This window comes from Vitis riparia, chromosome 5 (assembly GCF_004353265.1).
Source record: "Vitis riparia cultivar Riparia Gloire de Montpellier isolate 1030 chromosome 5, EGFV_Vit.rip_1.0, whole genome shotgun sequence".
Classification (NCBI taxonomy): domain Eukaryota; kingdom Viridiplantae; phylum Streptophyta; class Magnoliopsida; order Vitales; family Vitaceae; genus Vitis; species Vitis riparia.
This window is the reverse complement of record NC_048435.1, coordinates 24,402,368-24,413,217: the sequence shown is the minus strand read 5'-3', so window position 1 is coordinate 24,413,217 and position 10,850 is coordinate 24,402,368. Positions and strand designations below refer to the sequence as shown.

General features: G+C 36.9%; 1 protein-coding gene across 1 annotated transcript; it reads left to right on the top strand.

Annotated features, from left to right (window-relative positions):
• The first annotated feature begins 1,787 nt into the window (after positions 1 to 1,787).
• On the top strand, positions 1,788 to 10,533 carry LOC117915399 (aminoacyl tRNA synthase complex-interacting multifunctional protein 1). Its single transcript, XM_034830976.1, has 3 exons — positions 1,788 to 2,339; positions 3,175 to 3,381; positions 10,212 to 10,533. Exons 1-3 carry the CDS (start codon positions 1,908 to 1,910, stop codon positions 10,353 to 10,355), a joined length of 783 nt encoding a protein of 260 aa, XP_034686867.1. The 5' UTR covers positions 1,788 to 1,907; the 3' UTR covers positions 10,356 to 10,533.
• The last annotated feature ends 317 nt before the right edge of the window (positions 10,534 to 10,850 follow it).

The following is a 10,850-nucleotide window of genomic DNA, read 5'->3' as shown; positions in this document are numbered from 1 at the left end:
TTCAAAATAACCTTTTTCATAAGATGACATCCTGTTCACTAGAAAATTAAAATTACAATTGACTTTTTATGCTTAATTTCATAAATTGACATATATATTAGAAAACAGTTAAAGATTTAGAGTTTTATTTATTTATTTATTTTTATATTTTATTTTTTATAGAAGGATCATTCAAATAGGAATAAGTTATACTTAATGAGGAGTTGAATTTGCTAGCCCAAGGGTTCTCCTAATCGGGTTTTGATGATAACAAACCATGGTTAAGTGACTAATTAATTTGAATGGTAAAGAATCTCATGTATAAATTTGGAAATTCATCAAAAGACTAAATTGATACAAGACTGAGACTTTTAGAAGACTTTTGATCATAGGAAACGAATGTAAGATGAATGCATGAGTGCATTTAGGATTTTCATACCGTTTCATGTATTTTTGAAAACTCGGTTTATCCTTTAAAATTTAATTTCATTAAAACCCGAGTTTTATCAAATGTACCTTAGACAAAATGTTTTAAAATTGGTATATTAATTCATCTAAAGACCTTGCCTAAGTGTTAGAAAAGAAAGGAATTGAAAAAGATAGGTTTTTGGGGCCAAAAGACTGAACCGGTCGAGGCCTTGGCCAACCGGCTCAACCGATTGGAGAACCGGTCAACCGATTGGAGAACCGGTCAACCGGTTGCCCTTGTCCTATCGAGGTCCGATCAAGGAGTGTCAAAAACACTTTCTCTCATCTAGTAGCTTCCTCTTCCCGGTTGAGGTTCACCCATTCCCGGTCGACCTCTAGTAGAGGTAACGGTAACCTGTCAAAGCATTAAATGCTCCAACGACTAGTGAACCGGTCGACCCCTAGCTCGATCGGTCAAGGCTGCCTTTTGTTGTTTTTTTCTCCCGAGCTTAGTAACCTATAAATCGAGAGCTCCACTTTATTTATGATATAGAGAACACTTGCAATCAATTGTCTACCTACCTATTCTTGGCCTAAAAGCTCTCATTTATTTCTTAGTGCATTAAATCATCACTTGCATATCCTTTAGTGCACCCTTGTGAGTCATCCTAACTTTATTTTGTATTTGAGCTATCTTTGAGCTAGGTTGAGGGATTCATTCTTGTAAAAACTAAGTGTTAAAACTTTCAAGAGGTTTGAATCTTGAAGAGATTGTGTAAAAGCTCATTGGAGTCGAAATCCAAGTGTAAGAAGATTGGAAGTTTGGTTGAAACTTCAAATTAGTGGAACCCTCACTCAGTTAGGAGATTGAGGAGAGTAGACGTAGGCAAGGAAGTGTCAAACCACTATAAAACCCGAGTTTGAATTCTCTAACTCCATCTCTTTATTTTTTTTATTATATTGTGCTTGAACTTGTTGTGTTGAAAAGGTTTTTAAAAATGCCCAATTCACCCCCCCTTTTGGGTGTTTTTATTAATTAAGTATAACCTTTATTTTCTTAGGATTGTATGCTCAAGGGTTGGGAATAAGAAGGATGAGAAATGCATTATGGTAAATTTAATAATGTGAAGTAGAATTGTTTTTCATAATTTGAAGAAGCCTTAAATACATATATATGCACGAGTGTTGTTAGCCGTGTCCTACCGCACATGGTGGAGAACCATAGTGGGTAATGTTGTCAAAATTTGTATTATGAAAAACCATTTGGTTTAGACTAACCTATGATCTCAGTTTCTATGCAATTGAACATCTTAAATCCGGGGTGAGACCCGTGGGCCGATTGAGATTTGGGCTGGAACCGATCGTGCTGCCTTCAATTAAAATACCCCTGGACTTCACAAAAACAGGATAATAGACAGTGATACGAAAGGCTAAAGAGGAGGCGACGCTGGAAACGATCGCCGCAGCACTCATGCTTATCCAGGAGTAGCCGAATAATACCCTATTGATTTGGAGTTCTGATGGCGGCCGCTAATGTTCTGAAAGGCGGTGGCGCCCTCCTCGTTTCCTGCCGCAATCATGCCGGCAATGTGCTTTCCACGAGCTCATCTGTCCCATTTCGCACTGGCATTAAGACTGAAGGATCAAAAAGAGGAATGTTTTGGCGACATCTCTCCTTTTGCGCCGTGACCACCTCTTCTTCTACTCCAGCAGCAGCACCACCACCACCACCTGCAGATGCTTCCTCTCCCCCTCCTCCTCTCTCATCCGATGACGGTGATCCTATAAAGGATGCGGCAAGCATGTTGGACATTAGGGTTGGGCTCGTCCTCAAAGCCTGGAGACATGAGGAGGCCGATTCTCTATATGTTGAAGAGGTTGATGTTGGAGAGCCCGAACCTAGAATCATCTGCAGCGGCCTTGTCAAATATGTTCCTCTTGACCATCTTCAGGTACAAAATTATTGTTCCGGCATGTGTTTACTGCGCATTTTGAGCGAAAGTTTGGCGAATGCCCATTATATCAAAAACCTCGTTTCGGTTGGTGAGAGGAAAATAGTTACCCTCAAAGAACATAATTCCTTTCAAAAAAGCACTATAACCAGAGACGCATATACTAACAATGGTTTCATGAGAAAAACCATCCTCAGTGAAAAGAACATAATTTCTTGAAAAAAATCACCCTCAATGAAAAGAACTGAACCATTGCATGCCATATTAAGTTTATAATTACTGTGTTTTTCAATTAAACCTAGAGAATTACATTGATCAATCTAATGTAATATGGTTCTGTATAGATACCGAATACAAAGTTAATAATGTTTATTGTATGCTCTATGATTGTTTCAAGAAGATCTATAAATTAAAATTATTATTTTAAATTAATTATCAAATTCTCCCACTTTTTCTAGATTGGTTAATCAGGATACCTGACCCCTTAGCCAAGAATGAAGCCTCTTCAGTTGATTTGTTAATGTTGAGGTTGTTGTTTTATACCTATCCCCTTTTTCCCTTCCTCACTTTATCTGAAAGTACCTCGTCCTTCAAAAAGAAAGGAAAAATAAATAAATAAATAAAAGAAGTTGAAGAGAAAGCAAAGCAATGCATTGTTTCATTTCAGAGATCGTCACCATTGTTGGTCTAGAGTATTTACAGCAGCCAAGTTTGGATTTCATAATATTGAAATATCCAAACTCTATACATTTTAATCTCGGAAATAGTTTTTAAGTTGAAATTTTAAGATCATGGTTCATGTCATTGTACTTGATACAGATGAAAACCCATGCAGGATAAAAAAGTAGTTGTCCTTGCCAATCTAAAACCAAGGAACATGCGGGGTGTCAAGTCATTTGGAATGCTTATGGCTGCTTCTGATGCATCACATGAGAATGTTGAGCTTCTTGTGCCTCCTGAAGGTTCAATTCCTGGTGAAAGAATATGGTTTGGCTCAGAAGATGAAAAGCAGAGTCAACCTGCTGCAGCCTCTCCAAACCAGGTAGTGGTTTTACTCTTAAGGATGCAGTCTAGACTGTCCAAAAAAGCAAAATAGAAAGTTTTGCATGCACTTATTGTTTGATGAATTAGTTAATATTGCAACAAGAACTTGCCCATAAAAATATTGCTGCAACAAAATTTGCCTGCTAAAAGATTACTGCTAAGATCTTGCTTATTGATGTTATGTGTGATTATGTGGGGAATGGGCCCTCCTTTGTTGTCCTTCTTGGATTTTGTAGATGGTATGGGGATTGGTAAGCATAGTTGTGATGTAGTCTGTTTTCTGGTCATTGCTTGTATACATCGTGTGTACATGAGATGTGGCCCCTCTTTCTGCTAAACGCCTTTTTAAATGTATTCTGCTTATCTTCCTATTAAAAGAAATAAAGAAACCTGCTTATTGATACTCAATTGGGTCTTTTTTCATAAGCTTTTATGAAAGTGTCTAAAACTCTAATTGTCATGCATTTAAAGTTATCTCACTCATAAGAACTTGCAACTCCAAATATTTGCTAGAATTCTTATTCTTTGTTGCTCTTACTATTATTTTGTTAGAATTCTCATTCTTTATTCCTCTTTATGGTTCATAGAACCTAGTCTTTATATGAATTGATTTCTATTAGAAATTTGATTACACAGACACCTCTGAATTTGATTTTAATTCCTTATGAGATTTACTCATGCAACTTGTTAGCCATGCTACTTATTTGAAGGACTGCTCTACTTATTGATTCAAGTATCTCATGCTGGAATTTAAATGACTTTTGTTACACCCTAGAAAGAGATGCATTGGTTGATTTGATGGCAAGTTGAGACTACCTTATATGGAGATCATATTTTCATTAATTTGGTGTGCTACAAATAATATAACTTGATTAAGACCTGTGCCAAAATTGGTATGCCTCTAATGAACTATTTAGGAAAATATGTTCTTCCATTTCCATTATTTTCATCTTTGGTGTGCCTCTAATCAACTTTTTAGGAAAATATGTTCTTCCATTCTCCATTATTTTCATCTATCCGTTATTTATTCATTTATTTAATTTTCTTTTCCTTGAATCTTGTTGCTTAATTCTAGGGATTTGAATCCAAATGTTTGGAAAATTTGCAAGAAAAGAGTCTCTATATTGTGAATTCAAATGGAGTTTATTTTTCTGCTTCTTTTCTCTCTTCTATTTTGAGGCTGACAGGAAACCATATGGAGACATGGGTTAAGGGGAGTCTCAAGGTGGGGATTCTTCCTGTTTGTTGGGCTTGATTTTGAAGGAAGGTCATGTAGTGGATGTGTTGAGAACTTCTTTACCCTTTTATAATGGCAAAGTAGGGGTACCCTTGGCTCTAGGGGAGTTGGTGGAGTTTTCTCCTTCTAAACCTGCAGGGGAACTCTATTTCTTTTGCTGAGTTTCAACAATACCCAATGAGCATGGAACCAGAAGCTATGTTTCATCCAAGATCATTAGAGCAGGTTGAGTTTGGTGTTAAAGGTGAGGAACCAAACTAGCTCAAGAAAGGAAAAGGGAGATCTGTGAGCTTTGATTCTCTGTGTAATGATGTAATAACCTGGGAATTGTGAACAATGAGGTGATGATTTGGTGTACAATTGTCCCAATTGATCAATGAAAATTAGCATAATTTCTTAGAATTTGAGAAGGCTTAATGATGTGGATAAAGAAAAATCATAAGGCTTTTCTGAGATCCCAAAAGGTGGATTTGGTCTGTCTTCAAGAAGCAAAGCTAGATGTTTCCTTACATAAGATGGTTAAAAGCTTAGGAGTGGGATGCCTTTTGGAGTAAAAGGATCTGGATGCTACAGAGGCACCAGGAGGGGTCAATTTTTTGGGACAGGGGTGTTGAAGTGGTTAGACAAAGAGGTTGGGCCCATTTCTCTCTATTGCAAGTTAAAGAATCTGAGGAGGGTTTCTATTGAGTGTTTTCAGGGGTTTATGGCCTGGTGCTAGGGGCAGAAGGAGGGGGTTTTTGGAGGAGTTGAAAGCTATTTAGGGCCTGTGGGATGAGCCTTAGTTCATTAGAGGAGAATTTAATGTAGTTCACTTCCCTCATGAGAGAAGTCCAGGTGGCACGATCTCCTCACCAATGAGAGTTTACTTAGACTTCATTGAAGGTTGTGATCTCTTTATAGGTGGTGCATTCACTTAGAGTGCGGGTGAAAATAAGCTGTCTTTGTCCAGGTTGGATTGCTTCCTAATCTTTTCAAAGTAGGAGCATTTCTCATCAATGTCCCAAAGATTCTCCTAAGACTTGTCTAAGACCATTCCTCAATTTACTAAACTTTGGGGGTGTAAGGAGTGGGAAAACCACATTCAGGTATGATTGTATGAGGCTCGAGACATAGGGATTTCCAGAGATGATCTCAAGGTGGTAAGAGTGCTATGATATCAAAGGTCCTCTAGCTTCATCTTAGCTAGGAAACTGGAGGCTTCTAAAGACAGTATTAAAAAGTGAAATATAAGGTGTTTAGTAATGCTGACCAGATCAGAAGTTGGACTAAAAAGAAAGGGATATATGTTTATTAGTGGTGGAAAAGGAAGCTAGGAATTCTACAATCTGGGGCTTTAATGCTAAGAGACCATGTGACATCATAAATTCGAGGTTCTTTGGCTTAAGGAAGGGGACAAGAGCACTAAGTTCTTTCACAGGATGCTAATGCCCATATGAGGAATTACATTAGCAGATTGAGGATGGGTGGCCCAGGACATTCCTTATTTCACTAGGCATAGCTTTGCATTGTGCCACTCAATTCATGGTCTGCACCATGACTTGCTCATCCTACTCATACATTGTGCCCATGATGCCAACCTATGTTGAGGCTTGCCAATGCCTTGTCTTGTGTGTGTTGCGACCATGTCATGCACCATAACTCTTGGCCTCCACACTAATACAACCCCATGTCTAGCCTCAGTGTGCCATGACATTATACCCATGGCACACCAATCCATTTTGTAGAATGCGGTGTGCCCTTGTGGTGGCCTCTTTAAGCCTTGGCCTTGTCTTGGGGTGTCCTAGGGTTTGTCACATTGCTTTGGGATGCCAGCTTAGCTATCCCTCCTTGTTCTTCTTCTTTTGAGTCATTTTCGTATTTTCTAAAGAAAACATGATATATGCTTGGGTAGATATAATATTTTCATAAAATCATATCTAATCCTTCCATATGACATAACTTGGAGAATTCCTCTTAGGGTGTTCTCTTTGAAAGAAAAATTTTAAACCACTGAAAATCCCAACTTCATTATTTATCCAAGTCAAGCCATCCACGTGAGGCACTGCATGCTATACCGCTTGTGGGGTTGCTGCAGCATGTCATGGCTCCAAGGTCAACCTATGGGCTAGACGTCCTCCATTTTCTGCCTATTCGAGTCAAGGCATGCTTCTCTTTATGCCTTAGGCCACATTAGTGCAAGATGGAACCACAAATGCCTATCCTTAACATCCAAGTAGTGAAGGTGCTAAGACTTTACCACCAAGCCAATTTAGGTTATATACAAAGGTTGAATAGAAATAAATTATAATCAATCTATGCAATCAGCCAAAACTTAGGCCCTGTTTGAGAATGTTTTTTAAAACAGTTCTCAAGATAATTTTTTGAGAACAATTCTAGAAATAATTAACAAAAAATAAGTAAAAACATCTGAAATTTGTTTTTAAAATCACCTTGTTTGCAAGCAAATTCTTAAAAAATTATGTTCATTGCAAATTTGCCAAATGTGTTTTTCACTTTAGAAAACTCTTGTTTTTTTTTTAAGAATAGGAAACTCTTTTTAAAAACATATTTGCTAAACAGGCCTTTAATTTCTTCAATAAACTTCAAATTGATGAAATCAACAAACAAGCAATCCTTGGGGCCTTCAAGGCTTTGGACAAATTTTGAAAATCTTCTAAGAACATTAATCAAACATGAATCATGATTTTTTTTTTTTTTTGATAAGTATGAATCATGAAATTGTCAACACAACACAAAAAACTTTGCCTTTGCAAGGCTTTAGATGATTCCCATTGAAGAAAGTTGTAAATATTCAAGGTTGGGACTATGTGTAGGCTGTTTTGCCTAAACATCATGTTGCAACTATGTGAACAAACACGGTGAGGGATTGGTCCATATGAGATTGTGAAGAAAAAATTGACAACCCTACCAACTGAAGTTGCTTAGCCATATCTGCACCTTATATGTATTCAATATTATGCATCCTGTTGAATGGATATTAGCAACTTGAGGTTGAGTTTTCAACAGGGGGCCTAAAGAGTGGCTAGATGTCTGGTCAGCTTTTAAGTAGTTGGCAACATCCAAAATGCTTGAAAAGTCTTGTCTACAATTAAGATGGATGGCTGAGGATTAATTTTTTTTTTATAGGTAAGACCAGAAAGTATATATATAAAAAAGGAGACACCAAAACTGTCAAAGGATAGCTTTGTTGTCCACACTTCTTTCCTTATTTTAGCCCACACTTCTTTCCTTATTTTAGCCCACAATTGTTTCCTTATTTCTCCATTTATTATTCTGTACAGTTAGCATACATTATTTGACAGATTATAGTTTACATATATAGGGCTAGAATCATGCTGGAATTTATTTGCTTTTATTTGCTTTCAATGTATAGCATCCTTGTAAAGTCTATATATAATATACAAAACTCAAGGCCAAGGTATTTGGCCATTCACACAATATTTTGACATGGTATCAGAGTTTGTGTTCTAAACCTAGAGTTTACATGCTTTCTAGTTTTTCTTTGGGTTTTCTCGGATTTAGCCCTAAGGGCTCTCGGATTTAGCCATAGGGGCTCTCGGATTTAGCCTTAGGGGCTCTCGGACTCTAGCCCAGCTTTTGGGTTCTTTTTTTTTTTTCTTTTTTCTTTTTTTTTTATCTGGTGATTGTGACAACACATCTGTGGTGTGATCTTGGAGTTTTCTTTAGGTTTCTTCGCTTCTAGGCTCTTGGAGATCTTCGATTATTTGGAGGTTTGTTATCAGATTTAGGCTCTTTGACGATGTTTTTTTTTTTTTGTTTCCTAGGCTATTTCTGTCTTCATAATGTCTGGAGAATATTCTATTGTTCGTTTCAATGGCAAAAACTATCTTAGTTGGGAGTTTTAGTTTAAGATGTTTGTGAAAAGTAAGAAGCAAGATAGAGTCTCTAAGTCATCTACGGAATTTGAGTACCGGGCGATGTCTCTTGATTGTTCTGAAATCATTTGGCTTCGAGGTTTGCTTGTGGAGTTAGATTTTTCTAAGACCGATCCTACACCTCTACATGCCGATAATACAAGTGCTATTCAGATCACGGCCAATCCTGTCTATCATGAGCGCACAAAGCATATTGAAGTGGACTGTCACTCTATCCGTGAAGCCTTTGAAGCTCGTGTTATCACTCTTCCACATATTTCCACTGACTTACAAATTGCTAATATCTTCACCAAGGCTCTCCCTCGTCATCTTTTCTGTCCACACTTCTTTCCTTATTTTAGCCCACACTTCTTTCCTTATTTTAGCCCACAATTGTTTCCTTATTTCTCCATTTATTATTCTGTACAGTTAGCATACATTATTTGACAGATTATAGTTTACATATATAGGGCTAGAATCATGCTGGAATTTATTTGCTTTTATTTGCTTTCCATGTATAGCATCCTTGTAAAGTCTATATATAATATACAAAACTCAAGGCTAAGGTATTCGGCCATTCACACAATATTTTGACAACAACAACGTCCCAAAATATACAGGAAGTATACACTGCCCGCCCAAAGGCTCACCTAAGTGGGAGAAAAAGAGAAACAAAAAACATCACCTGCCCTCACTTAGAACCTAATCAATCAATAAAGCTAACAAGAGAAATAGTCCATATCTACAAACACCCTAGATCAAGACTACAAATTACAAACAAAAGAATTTTTCATGTTTTGGACTGAGAACCCCTCATTATCAAACACTAGCATGTTCCTTTTCTTCCACACTGTCCAAAACATACATAAAGGGGCCACCTTCCAAGACTTTTTGTGGGCTTTACCCACAAAGGAGCCATGCCACACTGTCCAAGATTTTTATTTTTAATTTTTTGATGGCTGAGGATTATTGTCATCATAAAGGTTCACTAAACAGTTTTTCTTTCTTTTTATTTTATGTTCTTGTAGGTAGATAAGAAAAGTTTTATAGTATTGGCCAATTCATTCTTTTATCTCAACTGAAAGGGTTAGTTAGATGTACCATCCAGTCCAACACACACACACAGCCTTTGAAGTCCTGTCAGGCAGAAGATGCAATAGGAAGTCCCAATTGAGATGGCTGTAAGTTTTTTATGTCTTTTTCACAAATCATCCTGGAACAGGCTTCTCCTTGAATCTATTGTTGCCTCCTGTGAACAAAAGGTAGCATATGAAAGCTGATATTCTTTTTTATCCAAACATCAATTAATACCTGCTTCCTGTGCGAATAATCTGAAAAAGGTAACAAACCCCATCTTTCAAAAATTAATGATATGGTGGTTATTATATTATCTTAGATGTTCATACCCAAGACATAGGTTTTTCTCTTCAAACTTCTTTTGTTTTCTAACTAGTTTTCAATAACTGGAAGCCCAGTGCTTACAATAAATAAATACCTGGAAATGCCTCTATTTATGAACATAAATAAATGACTGGAAGGCAAATGTTCCCATAGAATCTGGTTTTTGCAGATTCCCTTCCCTTATTCTATATATTTCAAAAGAGATTAAAGTTCTGATGTTGTTATTAGGAGGATACTGCTGTAGGATACATTAAATTGTTTCTGCTGGTGCACTTTTATGTACATTAAATCACTTTTTGGTATGACATTATGCAGGTTCAGAAGAAAAAGATATGGGAACTGGTGCAGCCCCATCTCAAAACCGATGCTTCTGGCATTGTGGTGCTTGGAGTACATTTGATGCGGACATCTGCAGGTGTGGTGGTGTCTAGATCTCTTAAAAACGCAAATATATCCTGATTAGATTGGATTCTGTGTTACTGATACAGTTTCTTTATACCTACCTATATGTTTCTTTGGACTAATCTGGAGTACTGTTGTAGTAGTGAATTATCTCATATATATTGCTGCAATTTTAGGTTACAAATTTTAATTGTCTCATTTTTGTTCTTAACATGGTATGTTGCCTTACCTTTCATTTTGATGCCAGTAATAATAGGCAAATTGGTACTCTTTCTGTTGGCTGCTTGTAAGTTGTAACTGATCGGTAAATGAAGAAATGCCACCACTTATTAGGAATTCTTTGAATGCAAACATACCATACTTTGGCTGAGTCTTACCCAATTAAAAACATGCATTCAACCAACTCTTTGAGCTTAAATCATCACAACATTCTATTTCAAATTCCCATGCCACTTGACTAACATTGTTGCAACACCCCTGCATATAAAATAAATACATGATTAAATAAATAAAATGGAAAAAGAAAGCAAATAAACAGAAATTGCCATGTTT

Bases quoted from the DNA above. Each gene is read 5' to 3' on its own strand.
- LOC117915399 (XM_034830976.1), top strand. From the start codon at position 1,908: ATGGCGGCCGCTAATGTTCTGAAAGGCGGTGGCGCCCTCCTCGTTTCC. The intron at 2,340-3,174 runs GTACAAAATTAT...AAACCCATGCAG, and splicing joins TTCCTCTTGACCATCTTCAG to GATAAAAAAGTAGTTGTCCT. The intron at 3,382-10,211 runs GTAGTGGTTTTA...GACATTATGCAG, and splicing joins CTGCAGCCTCTCCAAACCAG to GTTCAGAAGAAAAAGATATG.